Here is a 23,787-nt window from a genome sequence, read left to right as displayed (position 1 = left end):
CTTCTGCCCATTTTTGGATTGGGTTGTTTGTTTTTTTGATATTGAGCTGCATAAGCTGCTTGTATATTTTGGAGATTAATCCTTTGTCAGTTGCTTCATTTGCAAATATTTTGTCCCATTCTGATGGTTGTCTTTTGGTCTTGTTTATGGTTTCCTTTGCTGTGCAAAAGCTTTTAACTTTCATTAGGTCCCATTTGTTTATTTTTGTTTTTATTTCCATTACTCTAGGAGGTGGGTCAAAAAGGATCTTGCTGTGATTTATGTCATACAGTATTCTGTCTATGCTTTCCTCTAAGAGTTTTATAGTGTCTGGCCTTACATTTAGGTCTTTAATCCATTTTGAGTTTATTATTGTGTATGGTGTTAGTGCTCTAATTTTATTCTTTTACATGTAGCTGTCCAGTTTTTCCAGCACCACTTATTGAAGAGGCTGTCTTTTCTCCATTGTATATTCTTGCCTCCTTTATCAAAGATAACATGATCATATGTGCATGGGTTTATCTCTGGGCTTTCTATCCTGTTTCTATCCATTGATCTATATTTCTGTTTTTGTGCCAGTACCATACTGTCTTGATTACTGTAGCTTTGTAGTATAGTCTGAAGTCAGAGAGCCTGAGTCCCACAGCTACGTTTTTCTTTCTCACGATTGCTTTGGCTATTCAGGGTCTTTTGTGTTTCCATACAAATTGTGAAATTTTTTGTTCTAGTTCTGTGAAAAATGCCATTGGTAGTTTGAGAGGGATTGCACTGAATCTGTAGATTGCTTTGGGCAGTATAGTCATTTTCACAATGTTGATTCTTCCAATCCAAGAACATGGTATATCTCTCCATCTGTTTGTATCATCTATAATTTCTTTCATCAGTGTCTTATAGTTTTCTGCATACAGGTCTTTTGTCTCCTTAGGTAGGTTTATTCCTAGGTATTTTATTCATTTTGTTGCTATGGTAAATGGGAATGTTTCCTTAATTTCTCTTTCAGATTTTTCATCATTAGTGTATAGGAATGCAAGAGATTTCTGTGCATTAATTTTCTATCCTGCTACTTTACCAAATTCATTGATTAGCTCTTATAGTTTTCTGGTAGCATCTTTAGTATTCTCTATGTATAGTATCATGTCATCTGCAAACAGTGACAGTTTTACTTCTTCTTTTCTGATTTGGATTCCTTTTACTTCTTTTTCTTCTCTGATTGCTGTGGTTAAAACTTCCAAAACTATGTTGAATAATAGTGGTGAGAGTGGGCAACCTTGTCTTATTCCTGATCTTAGTGGAAATCGTTTCAGTTTTTCACCACTGAGAATGATGTTGGCTGTGGGTTTGTCATATATGGCCTTGTCATATATGGCCTTTATTATGTTGAGGTAACTTCCCTCTATGCCTACTGTCTGGAGGGTTTTTATCATAAATGGGTGTTGAATTTTGTCAAAAGCTTTTTCTGCATCTATTGAGATGATCATATGGTTTTTAGTCTTCAGTTTGTTAATATGGTGTATCACATTGATTGATTTGCATATAGTGAAGAATCCTTGCATTCCTGGGATAAACCCCACCTGATCATGGTGTATGATCCTTCTAATGTGCTGCTGGATTCTGTTTGCTAGAATTTTGTTGAGGATTTTTGCATCTATGTTCATCAGTTATATTGGTCTGTAGTTTTCTTTTTTGTGACATCTCTGTCTGGTTTTGGTATCAGGGTGATGGTGGCCTCGTAGAATGAGTTTGGGAGTGTTCCTCTCTCTGCTATATTTTGGAAGAGTTTGAGAAGGAGGGGTGTTAGTTCTTCTCTAAATGTTTGAAAGAATTTGCCTGCGAAGCCATCTGGTCCTGGGCTTTTGTTTGTTGGAAGATTTCTAATCACAGTTTCAATTTCAGTGCTTGTGATTGGTCTGTTTATATTTTCTATGAAAGCACAAGATATTTGCATTTGAAAGAAGACCACATTGTGGCCATCTTTCATAGGTCCCTTGAAACTTCCATGAAGACAGAAATTTCAAAAATAATTTTAGCAATGTTTAGGAAAGAGTAAAGTGCAGTCCCCAAAACATCCTTTGCAAAGGTCAGGACCCAAAGCAGTAGCCTCGGTGGCCCAGTTTTCACAAGGATCTTGCTAAGTCAGTTTAGCCAGAATCCCTCACCCTTGATATCTGATCACTCTTGAGATCTGACCAAATTCCTCATCCCTCACCATCCCCCAGGTGGTATATGATCACCTGGCCTGCCTTCAGCAAAATTCTGTTAGGTTAGTTTGGCCAGAATTCTTCGTTTACCCCTGATGTTTCCTTTTAGTAATTTTTCATCCACTGACTATTCCTACCCTGTTCCTTGGCTATAAATTGGCATTTTTCCTGTTGTATTCAGAGTTGAACACAATCTCTCTCCCCTACTGAAAAACTGTGGTGCAGTGGTCCCTACACCTATCACGATAGTCCTGAATAAAGTCTGCCTTACAGTTTACCACGTGTGATGGATAAATTTTTTCTTTAACGGAGGCTAACCTTGGGCTTATAGTGGTGTTCCAGTATCTCCTTTCCATATATTCAACTTCAAGTTTTGAAAAACATATTAATTTATATTTGCAATTCATCCAGTGACCTGCCATCCTAAACACCTGAGAGGGATGGCAAAGAGAAATGGCACATTCCTCCACCACTCCAATCTGGTGGGATAGGGACAGAAGATCAATGCAGGGTCAGGAGGTCAGGCTGCACAAGATGTTGGTGCTCTGGGACTTCTGATGTTTCCTTAGGATTCGCTTTTTATAAGTCATCTCCCGTATTAGGAGTCTCTTTAGAATAGTCATGGTCTTTTTAGTGGGGAGAGGAGATCCTTTTATTTTACAGATGAGGAAATGAGACCCATAGAAATGTAATGACTTATCTAAGGTCACTAATTTCTTAGATAAGAAATATAATGACTTATCTAAGGTACAGAGTAATTAACCTACTGTACCTCAAGTTAGGTAGCCATGGCTCTTTCTTCCCTGGAGAAGTTACATAACTCCTCTAAATTTCAGTCTTATAATCTGCAAAATGTTGACAATGACACCTTGCAAGGATCAAATGATACAATTTCTATAAAGTGCTTAACACAGTGCTTTGTCCAGGGGTGGAAGAAACCAGGGGTGGTGACAGTGATGGTGATGGTGGAGGTGGTGGGTGGTGATACCGGTGGCAGTGAAGACAGTGGTGGCGGGTAGTGATGTTAGTGGCAAGGACAGTGGTGGTGGTCCTAAAGTAGGAATATGGAAGGAAAGGAGCAGCAGCAATAATCACTGCTACTTACATTTCTATTGTTGGGATAGTTTGAGGAGGATAGAGAACAAAAGAAGAATTCCATTTGAAAAATCTGGGGCACTGATTAGATGCTCCTGGATTATAAAATACGGTCGGCCCTCTGTATCCACAGTTTCTGTATCCATGGGTACAACCAACTGAGGATTGAAAAATATTCAGAAAAAAAAATTCCAGAAAATTCCAAAAAGCAAACCTTGAATTTGTACTGGCAACTAGTTATATAGCATTTATATTATACTTGCTATTATAAGTAATCCAGAGATGATTTAAAGTATGTGGGAGGATGTGTGTAAATTATTTGCAAATACTATGCTATTTTATAGAAGGGACTTGAGGATCCATGAATTTTGGTATCCTTGGGGGAGTTGGGGAGGGGTGTTGGAAATAATCCTCTACAGATACACCAGAGGACAGTATTTGCTTTGTGCCAGGTCAAATTCAGTCTCTTTGATTTTACCAGCGTTCTTTAATGTCAGAATTTCACAACTACAATTTAATTAATTACCCTGATATGAGAAAAGCGACCTCATATTTTCAATTCTATACCTGGTCAAAGACTGAATGCTACAGTCATGTAATTTCTGTTAAATGTTAAATTGAAGAAAGCAGCTCATATCACTAACAAATTTCAATTCCCATAGATTAACTTGTTGGCTCTTCTGTGCTGGGTTGGTAAATGCTTCAGAAATCCATACAAACCAGTGTGTCTACAGACGTCCATGGCACAAAACAAATGACCTGAAGAATATACCGCAAAACCCAGAATGTACAAGAGTCAAGTTGTCTAACTTGGCAATGAACAAAAGAGCATGCCATGGCAATGAGCATCACATCAGATGGGAAGGAACCAGAACAACAGGGCTGGGTCTCAGAGAACACTCACCTGGTTGCAATAATGTTTGATGAGGTTAAACACAAAGCCACGATCCATGAGTGAGAGGAGGTCATACAAGAAGAAAGCCAGGCTGATGTTGACCTTTTCCGCCTGTTCAATTTCCTTAAAAACAAACATACAAACACCCACATCATTTGGTGGTAAACCCTGGTCATAAACTCCCAGGTCTCTGATGGGAAAGTTGGGAGAGGTAGGTCCTATGTTTTTAGCCAGTGTCCCTCTGGAAGATACTGAGCAAAGCAGATAACCCTGCAAAACTATAGCAAATATAATTTAGAACTTAATTGATGCCATGAGTGTTGAATGAAGTAATTCCTTATCTACTGTTAATATTTAGATACATTTCCTTCTAGGCTTTTATTCCTACGTGCATATTTATTTGTATATAATTGAGCTCATTCTCTATCTACAACAGGCTCCCGAATTTATTCATTCAACATTATACTACGCACATTTTCCCACATTCTAGTTTCTCATATTTCTTATATTTCTTTATATTGCTCTACTATAATTTATTCAATTCTGGTAACTATTGTTTTGGCAAAAGTAACTTGAAATGTATTCACTATCTTCAATGAGATAGATTCTTAATTTGTAAGGACTGTTGCAGAAAATCTAATCAGGATAGAAGAACCAGTTTTTACTTAAGGATTTTTTTTTTCTCCAATTAGACAGCATTCCCAGCCTAAGAGAAGTCAGAGTCATACATGGTAAACTCTTGCATGAATTGAGGCTGTGGTTTTGTTTGTATTACTTCTCAGTGCTCATATTTATGAGGGATTTTCACAGCACTTCAGAGCAATTGGGGATTCACTTTTTCATGTTTATGTCCTTTATTCTCAGAATTATAAATCAGTTTGCTCTGACACTATTGAAAATATGATTTTAAAATATTTTCCTCTTGTTATCATGTATAGTTTGCAAATTCAGGCCAAGCTGACCAGCCGCTGGCATGGATGGAGACTTGGTTGTTTCCACAGTTACCAGGGAGTGGCAAGTCCTCATGCTTTCAGCATCCTCCACATGGACCGCTCCTTAAGAAACTGAATATTCTGGGCTTGGAATCTTCAGTCTTGACTTTGCTGCTAGCTGTGTGACTTTTGGAAAATTTATCAACCTCACTGTGCCTCATTTTTCATGCCTGCCAAAATGGAGACACCATTGCTGCTCTCACAAAGTTTGCCATAAGAAATAACCAAATGGAAATTTCTTCTCCTGAGTACAGGAGAAGTATGCTGCCTGTAGTATTTGTGAGCTACCATACAAATACTTCTCCTGAGTGTTTGTATGGTAGCGTACAAATTCTTCATAATGATAAAGGTATTAATAATGATCACTGCTGCTTCAAATTTTATAGAATTTTAAATTCTGCTTCAAATTTTAGAATTTTGTTTTATTTCATTTTACATATTTTTTTACTTTCTACTTTGAAATAATTTCAAACTTAAGGAAAAGGTGAAAGAATAGTAAAAAGAACTCCTTTAACTAGATGCATCAATACTCGACATTTTGCTACATTTGCTTTATCATTCTCTCTGCATATACAATTTTTTTCTGAACTATTTGAGAGTAGGTTGCAAATATCATGCTCATTTACCTCATAATACTTCAGGGTATATTTCCTAAGAATAAGAATATTATCTCTCATAGCTACATTGATACAATAATTTAAACTACTGCAATTCCATATTGTAATTTCTTGCTAGCAGTCCCCAGCCCCACCCCAGGGTCCTGTCCAGTATAACATACTGCATTTAGTTGTCATGCAGTATGTTAGTTACATTTTAATTACTGTTTTAAGATGATGCTTATTTTTCTTTGATTATGAAAATAACATATGCCCAAGGTAAAAAATTTCAGAAAGTAAAGAGTAAAATGACACAGTTACCCTCTGAGGTTTTACTAAAAGGGCTGCAATCTCCGAGGTGACCACATTAACAATAGTAGTTATGTCATCTTTGAAACGGTCGGAAAAACGAGTCCTCCGAAAATTGTCCCGTTTGTCCATGTTATGTACATACTGGGCCATGCTTTTCACCTGCAGAGAAGATAGGGGAAATGTCAATGTGGAAACTGGTGACCTGCTTGTACACTGTGGAAAAGGGGAAAAGCCTGGAAGAAAAGCTCATTAACAATGGACTTTCTAACACTCTATCTGTGCTGGTGGTTGCCCAAGCAGGCTCTGATCTGAAAAATGCTCCTGACACCCGGATGGTTACCATGGTGGCAGGAGATGGGAAGGGTGCCCCCTTCTTGACCCCAAGTCAAGGGGCTCCCTTCTTGCTGCTGACAAAGCCAGGGAACTTAATTCTTTAGCTGCGGTGTCACAAGACTTCCCTTCTCTCAACTGGGAAGGCAGACCTAGACTGGGCCCCTACAGCCACTGAGGCACCACCCTATCATGGCACACAACACAGTCCAGAAAGTGGAACTGTTTATGAGACGGTTTTTGTTGTGAACTGAAGTAATTTCTGTCTCTGAAACTACAGGAAGGAGAACAAGAGAGAAATGGTCCTCTTATGTCAAGTTTCCACTTGAACAGGAGAACAGTTTTTCCAGAAACAATTCTATAGTACGCTAGCTGGAAACTTAACCACTGCTTGGAACACTACCTCTAGGAGAAATTATGTTCTGAGTTTTATACGACTAGCTTGTTAAATATACATATATATGTATACATTTATCTTATATAATTATATATTTAAAATACATATTTGATGTATATGCAGTTTAAATAAAAACCTGTATATCAATCAGTGATTGTCTATATTATGACTAGTGCAATACCAGCTCAATGCCTACCACAATTTTAAGTCAAAATCATGCTTATTTTTTGGACTTCTTCCTGGGCCAGGAGATCGTGGGTCAATACACCCCTTTTTGATACAGCCTGAGGTTGCGTCTTGTTGGAAGCTACTCAGAGCTATTAGGAACAGTCTGATGGGACAGGCTGGGAGAGGCTGTGGTCAGGTGCCTACCCTTTCCATAAACGTGTCCACACTAGTCTGAGAGTCACTGCATAAAGAAATGGCCCTGGAACTTAAACCACCCACACTGGCCTGAAGGTGACCCACTAGGTCAGGGCTGGAAGAAGAGGGGACAAAGACACTGTATGGGAAAATGACTTTCAATCCCAAGAGCGCTAACAGCGGATTTCTGTTTCTAAGAATGCAGGGGTGGCAATATTTTTAGCACTGAGATAAACAGAGATTAACAAAAACAAAACAAAACACAGAAGAGGTAAATTAAGAAGTGAAAACATACAGATAGGTAAATGTGTTTTCTGTGTTCAGATAATGCCATAGCCAGTTTGGGGAAGACCTAAGAACATAAAATCCTGAAGCCCAGGGTAAGAACCACAGTTTCTCTTCACAGTAGAGTCCTTCTTGGCTCAGGACACACTAAAGTGTCTGTACCCCACAGAGTCACATGTACTTGATGGAAGACCTGAATGAGAGATGTGAACTGGACCCAATATTTGTCTGACAAAACGCCTCTCTCACTATGATCCTAACAAAGGACCGAGGAAGACGAGGCCCCTTTGTTTAGAGCTACCTGCTCCTGATTCCCTGCTGCCTAACCCACCCCAGCACCGGGCTTTTAGAACTCACTGTTGTGTTCGGCTCCTGCCTGCTGAGTTTGGCCATCCTACAAACAAATAGATAATCCTCACAATACCATACTTCCAGCTATTGGCCTCTTCCCAGACTGTCAGCTACTTGCCAACTACTATGTTCTTTGCATCTCAAGAGAGGAACACCCAGTAGAAATAGTAGTGGAGACTTGGTCCGTTATTTGTAGGGTGGGGTAAGGCAGGAAAATATTTTCCTCCATATTGGCCTCTGTGACCCATTCAAAGCTGGGATACCAAGAACCCCTTGGTGTAGAACTTCATGTCCTGGGTAAACTGGGTCACCATTTACCTCTGGATCCCCAAAGTCTGGCTCAGCAGTTTCTAGAAGAATGGGGATTTATTCATTAGCAAGTGTGAAATCTGCCCAAGGATTGTGTTCAACAGCTCTGATGCCAAAGTGGTTGTTCATTAGCACGTGGGCATTAATACAACTAAAGGGTGTTAAATTGCCCAGGTTGTTGGCTAAGCCCAAGGAGGCTGTAGTTCCTTTCTCCTCAAGCTTCTTGGGAAAAAAACTGTTTGGGTTTTGAAACAACTTCCTAGGCATCTGTAAGGCAAATGCAAAAGCAATGCGTGGAGGACTGGGCGTCCTGTCTGGGTCCAAGATCGGTTTCCTTGCAAAGTTCTGGCTGCGGCTGATAGTTTCCGTTCGCCTCCAAATGCAAACTCCAGCTCCCTTTCTTGCCCTTCTCCACCTATCTCTGAGCCCTGGGAAGCTGATCCCTATAGACTACATCATTCAGGACTCCTTGAACTTAGGCTTCTGGTTGGACCTGGCCAATGGGAGGCACCATCAGGGGACCAGTGGGCGGGAGAAGAGTGGTCCAGGTACACATCCACTCCACTGCCCTCAGCCCTGTGCAGCGTGCTTCTGGCAGTGGCAGTGTTTCTCTAAGATGCCAGCTCCTTGTCACGTGGACCCTCTTCTCTGCTTCAGCTTTCTCTTGCCCCCAGTTACACTATTCCATACCCTTGCTTCTTTAGGGCTAGGAGAGAGAAAGGCTTCCAGCACCTCCTGCTCCCAGGGTGCCTCACCAACCCTTATCTGCTCCTGTAACCTGGCACATAACCTGGGCAAAGTCCCTTTGATAAATGCTTTTCAGTTAACCCTTTTGAGCAACGCCAACACTGTCCTGCGAGGACCCTGACAGACTTAGTTATAACCTGCAGAGCCCTGGGCGACTGAGTAGTCAGTATCCTGGGTGATCTGCATGTTAACCAACCCCCTCCAAGCACTCGTATCAGTAGGACTTTCTTTCCAGCTTCTGCATCTGTTTACCAGAAAGGACTCCTAGAGGAAGGAGGGCTATCAGCTTTAGCTTTTGCTTTCTTCCCTTATTTATTCCCTAAATAAATGTGCAAGATCAAAAGCAATTTTCACCTGTTCCATGGTTCTCAGATCCCTGCAGTTAGGGGCACTGAAGTGGTACTGATGAAATCTTTGGCGGACCTGGAGACTTCTCCTTACGGCCTCCACCCTTCCTCCAACCCCATCTGTAAACTGGGGATGATGGAAAGCTCCTGCCTGAGGGTCGTCTGAGGATTCAACCAGATGATGCTTACATTGCTTACAAGGGCGCCTAGCATGTATATAGATGCTCAACACATTTTAGGTGTTATTATTTTCCCTTCCTTGGGGATGCCAGCTGTCACTGGTATTATATGAAGGATAGAGTATCATTACATTTGCAGAGAATGCAAACTTGCCTTTGAAAGAGAGCTCTAAGATGCCACGAGGAGCCATTTAGGGCTAGCAATGCTGAGTTCATGCCGACTGAGAATGGGATAGTGATTGCAGCACTCCATTAAAGTTGACTTCGGAATACAAAGGTTTCGCATGTTGTTAATATGTTAGGCTAAGAAAATGTTTTGTAACTTTAAGCTTCCAAGGAGAAGCAAAATGGCAGAGGAACAGAATTTGGACTAGAGCATTGTGGAACTGAGGCCCTGCCCCTCCCTGGCTGAGAGGGCTGGGCAAACCCCTACTTAGCCTCAGGGTCCTGTGTTTGCACCAGGGATAACTGCTCACGATAGAGCTTATAATACATAGCTACTAAATAAGATCTAAGAATGATTAGGTGAAGTGTGTGCAAATGTGTGCAGGTGTGTGAGTAAACGACATGAAACATCTTTGAACTGAGATACTGCTTTCCTTTGGGACTCTCTTCTAAGAGATTCCACAATGTCAAAGTGCGTTTTTGCGTCATGTCTTTTAAAATTTGCAATATGGCAGATCAACTCAGTTGAAGATTATTTGTATGAATTATCTATAGATGGATTACCACCTGAGTCAATCTTCTTTATGCAGAAACTTGACGGTGGTAGGATGGGTACATAGAAACAGGATGTACCGGGCACACAGTGGTGGTTTTGATCCTTCTCTTGCCTCAAGACAGAGTTTATGGCCAGCCCCTTCCTGCCAGATTGCAAAGCTCATGTCTCACTGCTAATGCGGTTGCTCCAAGACTCGTGAGCCGCAGCCACCCACCTGAAGCAGCTTGGCTTTTAGAATGCAAACTCCTGGTGCTGGCTGCATGTAGAGACCCCTAGCTCTGTTCGGGCCTCACAGAGCAGAGGTGGTGTGGACTAGCAGATCTTCAGCATGCTTGGAAGGCACCTGGGCAGACAGGTTCAGGCACCGCCGGCTTCCCCCTCCTCATTACACTCAGTATTCTAGGGAGGGGCTCCAGATCTGCTTTACTCTCACTAAGCACCCTAGGTGATTCTGCTGCAGGCATCTGGGACTGTGTTTGGAAAAGACATCTCGCTAGCAATACGTTTCTCAAACGAGGGGTGGGAACTTGGTGAAACTCTAAGGGATTTGCATCCTGGATGTGCTTCTGTGGCATGGGCCTCACTTCTTTTTAACTCTGTTGCGCACTACTTCCCATTTCCTCCCCAATGTAGGTTTTATTTTTGTTTCCTTTGACCCTCTTGTCCTCTATGTCTTATTGTTCAGTATTGTTCTCTTTTACTTGGGCTTGAACTTACATAGATAAACTAGAGCTCAGGTGAAAATCCTACCACCTCTCTCAAAAAAAAATTATCCCCTTTAACAGTGTCACAGAGGAAAGAACCCAGTCAATATAAAGCTAACTCTATCGTTAAATCTCAACCCACTCTTTATCCTCTAGATTGTTCGTATGTGCATTTTTATGTAGTTAGTGTCTGTGCTTTCATACCTTTTTCATTTAACTTCATTTCACAATGCATCTCAGTTTATCAACATGGACAAAATGCTTATTCTAGTGGCTTTATGGCAAAATCCTTTCACTTCTAGTATAAAATAGGTATTATTATTATTCTCTTTATTTTGAAATTAAAGACTATGCTGTACCTTTTACTTTTCTGCTAGAGAACAGATAGAAGTTGCAGGTAAACAGATTTACAAGTTTCATTTTTCCCCCCAACAAATATTAGTTGGTGCTTGTACGATGCCAAGCCATGTTCTGGGGCTAGAGATAAGATAATGAAGAAGATAGACCCCAATCCTAGAAATCCAACAGGCAAGAGAGAAAAACAATTACAAATTGTGATAAGTGCTAGGAAGGAAATAAAGAGGGTGTTTAAAAGGAGAGGAATAGAGTGGAAGACATATTATGGTATAAGGTGGTCAGAAAAGGCCTCTCAGAAGTGGTGACATTAAAGCTGAAACCTAAAGAGAAGAACTCCCGAAGTGTGTATGTATGTGGGGGGCATGAAAGGTACGGACAGGGGAAAGAATCTTAAGAAGGCTCTGAGGCTGAAAAGGTCTCAGCATCTTCAAAGGACCAAACTGGAAACAATGTGGCTGAATGAGGGGGGGAATAGGGCCTAAGATAAGGTTAGAGATGAAGGGAAACAGAATCATCCAAGGGCTTTTTAGGCCATGAGAAAAATGTGTGCTTTATTTCCAGTACACTGAAAATCACTGAAAGGTTTTAAAGAGGGGAGTGTCGTTATCTGCTTAATTTTGAGTTGCCCTGTGCAGATTGGATGGGCAGAGGGCACAAGTGAATGCAGGCGGGCAAAGAGGAAGCGATTGCAGACATGATGGCAGCTTGACTAGGCGGGGAGAGGTGAAGATTGGTGAGAAGCGGCAGGTGGAAGTAGATTTTCAAGGTGGAATCAGTAAGATTTGGTGGAAGATGGATGGAGGGATGAGGGAGAGTTAAAACTGAAGGAATGATCCTAGGTTTTCTGCAGGAGCAACTCAGTAGATAAGATGTCAGTTCCTACTATGGGAAACCTCACTGCCTGTCTGCTTTCCGCGCCCTACCGAGCACAGATATAAACACGCAAGAATCTCACCAGAAGCTCAAAGAAGAACCAGGAGTACTTGAAGACTGTTTCTTTCACCATTCCAGTGCTGACCACCATCTGCAGGGCAAGCTCCTCATGGAAATGCTGGACAACAAACACAAAAACATTACACTTACATAATGATGGTCTGTACTAGGTGCTTTATTCGCCAACCCCACTTTTCTTTTTTCCCAATTGTAATAGCTTGTTAGTATATGTCCTAGATGTCTTAGACCACAGTGGATGGCAAAGTCAATGCTGACATAATCTGAGACTGGAAGGCATTTTAAGTAGGTAGGAGAAGGCTGTGTGGTTCCCAAATCCCCAGAGCCACACAAACAACACAGGCAGGAGTTGCAAGGGAGGAAGGGGGCACAGCAGGAGTGTATTTTTAATCCTTTCTTGAAAACAAAAGGCAGTAGAGCATTCTGAGTCACTGGAAACCTGTGCACATGGGGCTTCTAAACCTTACTGGAGAGCTGGGTTTGAAGGAATGGCCTCGGCAGGGGAGTGAAGCTAATACATTCTATGGGGGAAGCATTCCTGGGTAGCAGTCGGAACTGAGACTCTGTTCTCTTCCTTCCAGGTCCCACTGTAAACCCTCTGTGTGACCACGTGTAAGCTGTTCCTCTCCTTACCCTCAATGTTCTCATCTATAAACTCAGTTGGTAGCAGTGGTTCTCAAACTTGAATGTGCATCAGAATCCCTTGGAGAGCTTGTTAAGAAACAGATTGCTGAGCCCACCTCCAGAGTTTCAGATTCAGTAGGTCTGGGGTGGGGCCTGAGAATTTGCATCTCTAACAAGTTCCCGGGTGATGCTGTCACGGCTGGTCCAGGGACCTCGATTAAAGAACCACTGTCTAGATGGTATTTCAACTCCCTTCTAGATGGAACAATTTTTGTTTTTATAATCCTGCTATGGCTTTGTGGGAAACGAGGTTTGGGTTTATCAGTAGATTGTCTGCATTAAAAGGCATAGGGGTAGCAGCTTGAACTCACCCAATTTCTATACTTCTTTGTCCCAGGGTCAGATGCTCCACTTTATGTCTACACTCCCTGTCAAGTCATCTGACTGCAAATGTAGCAGACAATGATTTTTTTACACCTTTTGCATCTTTCCCATTCCCTACTTTATGTGGAGATACTTGTTAATACTCTTGACAACAGCTCTGATGGGGAACAAGTTTAAGACTAAAGGTAGGGCAACCAACTCATCTCAGTTTGCCTGAGACTGTTGTGGACAAAAACAATGTTGCCTGTCATTTCAGTAAACAACAAATGTTGCCTGCTTATTCCAGTGAACAACAAACGTTTCCAGACCATCAAGCCATCAGCCACTGAGACCCAGACAGTGCACCCTGAGGGGAATTCAGGATGAACAAAAACAGGATACTGGTCCTAGGTAGTTAAGATGCATATCTAAGGAATAATTTCAATGAGCCCAGACTCTTGCATCTTCCCATACACAGAAAAACACTAACATCATTAACTTGAGATGTCTGTTTTTCACGAACATCTTTTGACGTTCAACTACATGGGGTTTTTTTTCAGCAAAAATCCCTATATATCCTGGCTCTTCCCTTACCTCTTTGGACCAGTCCCTCAGATATCTGAGAGACTGTATCCTGGGCTATAGTCCTAGGTAATGTCCCCGAATAAAACATAATTCTCAACATTTAGGATGTGCGTTCTTTTCAGTCAGCACTGTCCTGGTCTTAAAATGCAAAGTCCTACATCCCAAGGGCCCCCTAAGTCCCGGAAAAACTGGGATAGCTGGTCACCCTAACTGATGGCAAAAATGATGTCTGGGCATTTTCTGTGGATTCCATTCATTTTACAACCATAAAATCTAGAATAAATACAGGTGAACTCATTTTTTATTGCTCAGTGGGTAAGAAAGCTGAAACTACTTGAACACCCTAATATCACATCCTAGAGTACTGGCATATGTGGAAATAAAGTTTTAAAGTCAACACCCAAAGCAAAAATTGATTAGAGCAAAGCTTACCCTTGACAAACCTTTAAATTACCCACAGTGTATAGTAGGCATGGAACACAATTTACTGATTCTTATGTACAGTAAAATTGGAGTTACTCAGCTAAACTAAAAGGAGACAAATGGAAAAATCTCTGTGCAGATGTCTGGGTATTCAAACTATTTACATCCCCCGATGGTTAATGGGGACGAATGGAGAATGCTGAAGTGTTTCAGCTTGTCATTGGTCCCACTTCATTCTGTCAGGCGAGTCAAACCTTTATAATCTCAATACACGTGAACACATTTGTGTGCTGTTGTGAGACATGAGGGAAGCTCTCCCACCTGGGAGAGGTGCAGGGCTGCGTGTTAATCTAGCAGGTGGTCTAAGCTTGCCCTGATGTAACTCCGCTACACCCGGATCTTCCCATTGTATGGAAGACAAGCTCCACAAGCTTCAAAGGTAACCTCTGGAAAATAGGTCAGTTTGACTGCCAGAATCTTAAGGCAAGAGGAGATTAGAGGAGGATAAGCCGCTTCTTAAAGTAATTTATGTTGCTTACCAGGCAACATTATTACAAGAACACCTTGCTCCGGAGGTTACAGAAAATAGCCAAGCAGCTAAACCCAGTTTGCTGAGCTATTAAGGAAACACACTGGTTAAACCTCCCTCTGAAATGAAATGATTCTCTTCTGGTCATTGAAATGACCAGAAACAAAATCAAAACAAGGCAAATGTGCCCAGAAGAAATCAGGCCCTGCCTGAAGCAAGTCACGCTGTAAGCAAATCATGGTTTTTAAGAAGGAAAATGGTACTTGTAACCAGTCCCTGCAAAGCCCAAAGCTAATATTTAAAGTAAGTGAAATATTTATTTTCAGCACCTCATGACATCTTCTTTTACTCCTCCTGTTAGAATTAACTCCTGGTACCTCTTTCCAGACAAATGGAGCCCATATTACTGCCAAGTCTGCAGGCACTGGACCCTACTAGGGCCTCCTCATGCCTGATCTTTCCCTCAGCGGGTCCAAAGTGAGCTGTGCTGAAGCTCATTCCCTCCATGCCTGTTTAACACATCTTTCCCAGTGGTGTTAGCTGTTGCAAAGAGCTTCCTGTGTTATCCTTCCAATCAGCATATTTACATTTTAATAGGGGTCTTGAAAGACACTCAAGACCTTAACTTAAGTAGCTACTAAAATGGTGAGATTCTTGGGTGCCTGGCAGAGGAGAAAACTCGGGGCAGGCAGTTTCTTTATCCTCCACCCCTTGGACCACACATGACGTGACAACTGGAGAATCCTCTTAATATAAAGAGTTCTTTCTGATGAGCAGCTTAACAGCTTGTCAAGTCTCTGAACTCATAGGTAAGGCTGATTGGAAAGAATTACAAGGCTTTTCATGTTTGAAATCGTATTGAAATAAATGATACCTAATTATTGCCATTCACTTTTTGAGGATGAATTGTCCCCAGCTCTCCTTTTACCAAAAGAGAAGCCAATACAGCAGTTCTCAGGTTCTCAAAGTGTGGTTCCTGGACTAGCATCAGCTGGGAACTTGTCAGAAGTGCAAATCCTTGGGCCCTACTTCACATCTACTGAATCAGAAACTCTAGGCGTAGGGCCAGCAGTCAGTTTTAACAAGCCACCCAGGTACTTCTGATGTACGGTAAGTTGGGGAACCACTGAGTTAGTAGGTAATTAGGTGGTCAAAAAATGGGGCACCTGGGACAGGGCTGCAAAAGTGTGTGCGTGTGTGTGTTAGGAGGGCAGGAACAAGACAGGACAGTACTTGATGGCATCTATTTTCAATCATAGTGAGAGGCTGGGCAAATTATTCTCACACTGCCTGTTCAGTACCTTTTTGCTGACTGGCCTTGGTGTTGTTGTTGAACTTGGAGCATCATTATTGCCAGAGCAATAGTAGGACATCCGCATGCAGCTACGATCAGCCATCTGAAATGCACAAACAATGACTCAACAGTCAACCAACAGTGGTCCCCAGGAAGATGCGCCAACGGGCTGGAAATCACAAGCTTAGAATTCATTGTTAACATATTTCTTTTTCTTTCTTTTTTTTTTTTTCTGGTTACAAAGGTAAAACAACTGCCAAAAACAAACATAAAACAAAGCAAAGAAGGTAAAGTTACACCTACTTCTACTTGCTCCTGAGATATTCACTGTTAGTTGGTGTGTAGCCAGCTATAGTTAAATCCTAGTTAAAAACCACCGGGTGCTCAACAGTCCCTTCAACTTTCTAAGTCTCTGACTTCATTGGAAGAGCAGGAAAAAAAAATGTGTGGGAACAGTGCCTCTCTGTGGGTTAGCATGGTACTTTACCCAGTCTCCTAAACACTCTTTAATAAATTGTCAAAAAAACACTTCTGAAAGGAAGATCATGCTTCATACTTCTAGTTAGACAAAATTTTTTCCCCTCACTACGAATAATTTAAAAATTCTTAACCTAGTCCACAGAGAAAATTTAATATTTTCACTTTCATTAAAGGAAACTGTAATAATCAAGTCTGTGGATAACACCTGCTGACCACTTCTCCCCTAGGCGATCCGAAAAGATACTGCTTAAAGAGGACTTAGATGCAAAATTGAACCAGGGTGTGCTGGCAAATGCTTAACAACCAGCTCTCGGAGGGGAGGGGCTGATTGGTAGAATCTGCCAATTTCTGTGCTTGTGAATGCTTCCGTCATAGCTGATTTCAAGTTAACATGACATTACCGAATATGGTGTTGCAAAGAGATGTGCAGTAGCAAACCACTGTACAGTATTTCCACCGTACAGTAGGCATAAATAACCTCAAGAACATAGATAACAGTAAAATGTAGTAGAGTAATTAAGAAGGGATGAGGTTTGAGTACTCCCTTAAAAAGGGAATCATTTTAGATTTATGGACAAGTTGCAAAGGTGGTTCTTGGATACCCTTCACCAAGTTCCTCTTAATGTTAATATCTTACCTAAATATGGTACATTTGTCAAAACTAAGAAATTAACATTGGCACATTAACTATTAACTAAACCACAGACTTTATTTGAATTTCACCAATTTTTCCACTAACGTCCTGTTCTGCTCCAGAACACTGCATTTAGATTACCTTTGTTTTCCATATAACTTATTTGTTAGTTTATATAATTTAATTTTTAATAATGTCTGCGTTTAACACCTAGTTCAGAAAGTTCCTGAAAATTTAACAATTAGCTCTCAGAAACTGGTATGAACCTGCTCCAGCACATCCCTGGGCTGATTCTGTAAGTCAAAAAGGATAGAATATCAACAATTTCATATGATACAACCTATAGATCATCAGAGTCTCTAGGAGTGGATCTATAGATGATTCTTACATTCATCCAGGGTTCAGAACTTCTACAGAGATGAGGAAAATCAGGCTCAGGGCAGGAATTGACTTGGCCGTGACCACAGGCCTGGGTGGTATCAGATCGAGACCCAACCCTGGTCTCCAGATTTCCTGTCTCACAACATACTGTCTCAAGTGGGTGGTTTGTGTAAGGGAAATGATGTCAAAACCTAGAGAGTTTGATTTATCTTCATCAGAGGAAATGACATTATTCTAAAAGCTTAGCCACCCTGAGGTCACAGATAACTGGAAAGAAAATTTAGATTAAGAATTCATGGTAACTTTGTACATATGTGAAAAACCACTGAATTACACACTTCAAAAGGGTGTATTTTATGGTATGTGAATTATATCACAATTTTTAAAAATTTCAAATGAGAGACATTTTACAAAATACCTGACCATTATGCCTCAAAACTGTCAAAGTCCTCAAAAACAGGAAAGTCTAAGAAATTGTCACAACCCAAAGGAGCTAAGGAAACGTCACTACAAAATCTAATGTGGTATCCCGGGTGGGATCCTAGAACAGAAAACAGACATTAGGGAAAAACTGAGGAAATCTGAATAAAATATAAACTTTAGTTAATAATTATAATATATCAATATTGGTTCATTAATTGTGACAAATGTGCTGTTCTAATGTAAAATGTTAATAACAGGGAAACTATGCATTGAGTACACAAAAATTTTCTGTCATATATTGACAATAACTCTATAAATCTAAAACTTTTATAAAATAAAAAGTTTATGAGAAACCATAAAGAATTCATGGAGGGAAACAATCTAGGGCAAGTCACCAACCCTCCCAGGATCTCGGTTTTTGTTTATAAATTTGGCTTTGATCTTTGGGATTCTTTTTTTTAAAATAATATTTGTCTCACAAATGACTTTTATATATTTATTTATTGGCCGTGTTGGGTCTTCGTTTCTGTGCGAGGGCTTTCTCTAGTTGCGGCAAGCGGGGGCCACTCTTCATCGCGGTGCGCGGGCCTCTCACTGTCGCGGCCTCTCTTGTTGCGGAGCACAGGCTCCAGACGCACAGGTTCAGTAGTTGTGGCTCACGGGCCTAGTTGCTCCGCGGCATGTGGGATCTTCCCAGACCAGGGCTCGAACCCGTGTCCCCTGCATTGGCAGGCAGATTCTCAACCACTGCACCACCAGGGAAGCCCGATCTTTGTGATTCTTACATGGGATAATCAATCTATGGATGTTAATGAATCTAAAAGGCAAGTTATTAAAAAATAAAACAAAAAACAGTCTTTCTAGGCATCAAAAACAGTTAAAGCCAAATTTTTTTCCTTGAAGATAAAACTCATGGTATTCATCGACTCCACGGGGCTAAACCAGCTATGCTTGAGAAACTTCCCACCAGAGTTCACTGACTCCGTGCATACCTTCAAATGCCAGTCTTGCCTGGCATCAGAATGATCTCAGTCACTTCAAAAGAAAAGGATATTAATAACTTGAAAGCTGAGCATTTGACCAAGACAGTGGGCAGCAGTAGTGGTTGATTTCGTGTTGTCTCTCCAAGTGTTAGTTAAAAATAAAAAAGCCCATGTCTCTTTCCAGGGTTTGACATCTTCCTTACCTTTGAAGACATGATGTTCTTAACCTCCTCGTCTGCTGCAGAGTGTGTCCCCGCGAGGTCTGGGTTACTGCTGCTCATCACTCGGGCCTGCATCAGCTTCGAACTCACAGCGGCAGCAGACGTGCGTCCGTATGTGTGGTAGCGAGGGTCCGGGAGGGAAGTGGGGCCGCCTGCACCCCACCAGGTATAGACATGTCAACAGAAAGGGGATCAGAGTCACTTATTGGACTTGAGAAGGAACTGAGGAGGGATGGGGTAGGTAGTAGAGTGGAAACCCACTAGATTAGGTCTTGGAATTAGGGTCTTATTAGCAAATGCCGAGGGGAGGCCAGGGGGGCAATGTTTTGGTGGAAAGATAGGGTGTAAGGCAGTAGGGAGTGGTGAGGACTGTGGTAAACTGGAAACACATGCCTCCTCCAAAGACAGGGGCTGCTCCTCGTCTCCAGCTTATTATTGCCATGGGGAAACAGCCCATGAGGTTCTGATTTCTCAAGACAAGCTCGAAATGTGGATATTTTTTATTTCTTAATATTTAAACGATGACAGGTTTATAAGTCTTGCATTTCTGAGATTTGAGAATCCAAGGAATCATCTGAAAATTATGAGAATAAGTATACACTGTATAGCAATGTTTCTTACCTTTAAGTATTTACATGTGTTCAAAGGTGATTGTGAGTCTATGAATATTATGAGTATTTTTTAAAAACATTTAAAATTACAGGTTTACTTGAAATGAGGCTGCACGGACTAATAAATATGCCCAAGTTCCTTTGTTAGAGCCTGGAATTTTGTTAACTTATTGATGCTACTTTTTATATCATGCTGACCAGATGTTCTGGTTGATTATTATCTATGTAAATAATTAAAAAGAGTGGAGAAATGAATAATTATTTCAGAAGTTTAGTTTGGGGGAAATGAGAAAAGGGATTTATTTTTTCATAATGAAAAGTTTAGGGGCCACTGCTTACCACAGCTATCAAATATATATTATTTTCCTTATCATTATGATCCTAGAATCCTAGGCATCTGTTGTCACTTCTCCAGCTTTTTTTTTTTTTTTTTTTTTACTTCTCCAGCTTTTAAAAGAAGGGATTCACAACTGAATCAGAAAGTACCGACTGGGTGAAGATCAGTGAGGGATTATCAAATAGGCAGAAAAAAAAAGTGTTTAGAATATAACAATAGGGAGGAAGGCAGATAGAAAGCAAGAGAGAAAAATCTAGACGTGAACTTTTAATTTCAGCATTCATGTAAGTTTTGTTTATTCTGAAAGATAAAATTTAACTTTCGGGCTTTTAATTTTATTGTGAATTCTGTGGGGTGGGGGTGAGGGTGCGCTGCCCGCCAGGCTCCCATACTTGGGGAGCGGGGGGGAACAGGGGGACGTTACCTGACTTGGGTACGTCCCTCTGCGGCTCGGGCAGGCGGAAGACGTAGTGCACATAGGAGGCCAGCAGGCAGTTCCTCCCATGTTGGTCCTTGCCCAGGCCCTTGCTGTTGTGCAGACTGTTGGCGGTGACCACCACAGACTCGAAGGCAAACTGGGAGAAGTTGGCTGAGGAACCAAGAGAAAAATGGGCGGCCCTGCAGTGAGTCCTTAATGAGCCTGAGATGGAACATTCTTTGGGGCAGTGACAAGGAGTCCTGACCACTGACCGGCTGAACCAGGCTGAAGCCCCTGGGGCAGGGTGAGTGGTTTTAGTAAGCTCCAGCATGCCAGCTCTGCTTACTGCAAAGGACTTCACATTTCCTCCTTCTGCCAGCACTGTGGGTTTTCAGGACAAAGATGCGAGCCTGTCCAGACATCCTCCCCTCTCTACACCACGCTGTAAACTGGTGCTACTCAGTGGGGTCTGTCCAGACATCATCAGTATCACCTAGGATCTTATTAGAAATGCAGAATCTCAAGCCCCGCCCAGAACCGACTGAGTCAGAATCTGCATTTTAACAAGATGCCCAGGTCATTCTTATGCACACTATGGTTTGAGATGGGCTGTTGAACAATACAGGTTCTTGGTGTACAGATTAATCTAAAAACGTATGTGTATCATGTCAGTCCCTGGACCTGTACAAACAATGCTTCACCGTGTACACTCTCTTGTTGAGGAGCTCTAAACCCTCCACAGTTTGGCTCCACCCTACTTATCCCACCTGGTACCCTCTTCTGCTCAAATTCAACTTCCTTAAAATAAGGCAATCTTTATACTGTCCCCATCACACGTCTGCTTCTCACTTCTGCAATTTTGCTCGTGCTGCTGTCCTCACCTAGAAAGCCCTCCTTGCTCCCACCCACAAAATCATACTAACCTTTCGATGCTAAGCACCACCCCATCTCCTCAATGAAGCCTCTGACACCACTCAGTACAGGGCTTTAGTGACACCAAATCACAAGTTTCTTGGGCTGTTTCCAGTGGGAAATTCTGTCTCTCTGATAGGCTAGAAGCAAAGTGCATTTCTCATGCTTTCTTCTCTCCCCACCATGCCTTCCATGGTGCCTGACACAGATAAGTTCTCAATAAATGCTTGGAGACTAAGTGCCTCCACCTATGCTGCCTGTCCCAACACCCTGGAGTCCCAAATATTGGCTCAAAATGTGTGAATGAATGTTTTGCCTAGTGAACAAGTCTATATTCCATAGCTGGGGCCTACAAAGCAGTGCACTAAATATGTGGAGGGTGTAGAAGGAAATCCAGGGAGGGCACAGATAGGTGGCCACTCCACAGGAATCTAGCTGGAGAGGCAACAGCTACATGTGTGAAAAGTTAGCCGACAATGTAGGATGGCTTATCTGTGGAGCCACAGAAGACGCATCCCAGGATACACTGCAAACTGAGGGATTCAGAGGTCATGCTCTTCCCTAGCTCTGAAAGCTCCCCCATGTGTCCTAGGCTACAAGTTCATTTCTCCCTCCCCACCAACTTACTCATATTCCATGGCCCTACAGTGTTATCTCCTTCTTTTCTGACACTCCCAGAAAAGTGGTTTTTGACACTTTTTTCTGAACTACTTTTTTTCTGATCCAGACACTCTGGTTCTCTGCTTTTGCCAGTCACTGCCCCCATCTTGGCTTCTTTCCCTCTAACCCCCCTTCAAAGCCATCTCAATTGCAGTCTTCTTCCTGGGGGGCCTTCCCCATCCTCCCGGATGGATGTCTTCACCATCCCCCCAACAGTATTTAGCTGTGTCCATTTGAGGACTTGTGTCCTGTGCCGCTGATCTTTGCTATATTTTATTGTAAGTCCTCTGAGGTTCAATATGCTCTTGATTATTATTGCAAAACCTACAACTGTAAGCACAGTACTGGCAGCATGGATGGTACCCAAAGATATCTGCTGGGCTGGCGAGCACAGAATAATACAAGCTCAGCTGAAAATAGTGTCAAACAAAGATGCCCTACAGCAGCCAGTCTACCCCCGCAGGAGTTGGAAGAACCACTGGACCCAGGCCCTACATGACATTATTTCCAAAGGAAGTCTTACACATTGTATTTAGTGTTCATTTGTTAAAAGTAAGCATTTAAGATGGGCGTTTGCTGCGTGCCGAGGGGAGTGGAGAATGGGGTGACTGTTCAGGAGTATGGGGTTTCATTTGAGGCTGACGAAAATGGTCTGGAATTAGATAGTAGTGACAGTTGCATTACCTCATGAATATACTAAAAACCACTGAATTGTACACTTTAGTGAATTTTATGGTATGTGCATTTTATCTCAATAAAAAAGGGATCACATTGAATTTCAATTTAGACAGTTCCTTTCCTTCCATTTAATATGGGTTGTCTTATTTCTTTAAAACATTGGATTCCCTTGTTGGTCAAGTCAACAAAAAAAATCTTAGAGGTAAAAGAAAGCCATCAATTACTAGGAATGGAATTTAAAGGATTGGCTTCAGTCATTCAACACATTAATGTAAAAAAACCCCGATAATTTTAAGCATCCTATATTAATGTTTGTTTTTTTTAAACATCCAGGGAATCTCCAAAAACAAAAAAAAATAGCAGTGGACTTGGTTTCCCTTGGACTCACATCCTCAACAGAAAGCTCACATTGGCCCTGCTCCTGAAACTTCTGGAAAATCGTGTTTCATAAAACACGGCACTGCCTGCCTCCTCCCAGGCGCCCAGGCCTCCTACCTGTCTGGCCAGCGATGACCATGGGCTGCACGAACAGCTGGAAGAGCTTGTCCAGCACCAGGTGCAGGAAGAGCACAAGGGGCTCCAGGCGGGAGGAGTTGAGGCAAATGATGCTGAGCTTCAGCTCGTGCTCCAGAGCCGCTTCACTGATCTTCTGGTCCAGCACGCGGATAGGGAAGGTCACCTGGCTTTCCAGGGAATGGCAGAGGGTGAAGAACTTCTCCAGGTGGTTGTCCTGGGAAGGCAGATGGCAGGCCTCATGGGTCTCATCCCCTCAACGCTCACCAGTGGATTCATAAACACAATCAAATAGCTCCTTCTAGGCAAAACCTCTTATCCAGTGTTTCAGAGCAGAAGTTCTAAGACACGGATGTTTCAGACCAGGTTATGAATTTCTTTGTAGAGTGTTGTGCACAAAATAGAACCTCTCAATAATTATTAGCTGAAGAAAAATTAATTTGGACTCTGACATGTTCTGTAAGCAGAGGCAAGGATACCAGGCAAACACACTGTCGAGACAGGGGTCTAAGCAGATGCAAAATTCAGATAGTGGCAGGAAAAGGAGGGAAAGTAGAACAACAACAACAAAAAATCTGGAAGAGAAATGGCAGAATTACAGAGGGAAATG

The 23,787-nt window shown here is 41.8% G+C and overlaps 1 protein-coding gene across 2 annotated transcripts in view; it reads right to left on the bottom strand.

Moving 5' to 3' along the window:
• Positions 1 to 23,787, bottom strand: part of DOCK8 (dedicator of cytokinesis 8) — a 236,688-nt gene that overhangs the window by 70,717 nt on the left and 142,184 nt on the right. For both annotated transcript variants that reach the window (XM_082470796.1, XM_082470797.1), the window contains 7 exons: positions 23,160 to 23,394; positions 20,421 to 20,585; positions 19,031 to 19,200; positions 15,934 to 16,029; positions 12,113 to 12,208; positions 6,077 to 6,226; positions 4,177 to 4,290 (listed from right to left, as the gene is read on the bottom strand). In XM_082470796.1, the coding sequence (XP_082326922.1) occupies positions 4,177 to 4,290; positions 6,077 to 6,226; positions 12,113 to 12,208; positions 15,934 to 16,029; positions 19,031 to 19,200; positions 20,421 to 20,585; positions 23,160 to 23,394 (1,026 nt within the window). The remainder of the gene's footprint in view (positions 1 to 4,176; positions 4,291 to 6,076; positions 6,227 to 12,112; positions 12,209 to 15,933; positions 16,030 to 19,030; positions 19,201 to 20,420; positions 20,586 to 23,159; positions 23,395 to 23,787) is intronic.

The sequence above is a fragment of the Balaenoptera physalus genome, assembly GCF_965194825.1.
Source record: "Balaenoptera physalus genome assembly, chromosome: 7".
NCBI classification, from domain to species: domain Eukaryota; kingdom Metazoa; phylum Chordata; class Mammalia; order Artiodactyla; family Balaenopteridae; genus Balaenoptera; species Balaenoptera physalus.
Note: the sequence above shows the minus strand (reverse complement) of the source record. Positions and strands in the feature narration are given on the sequence as shown.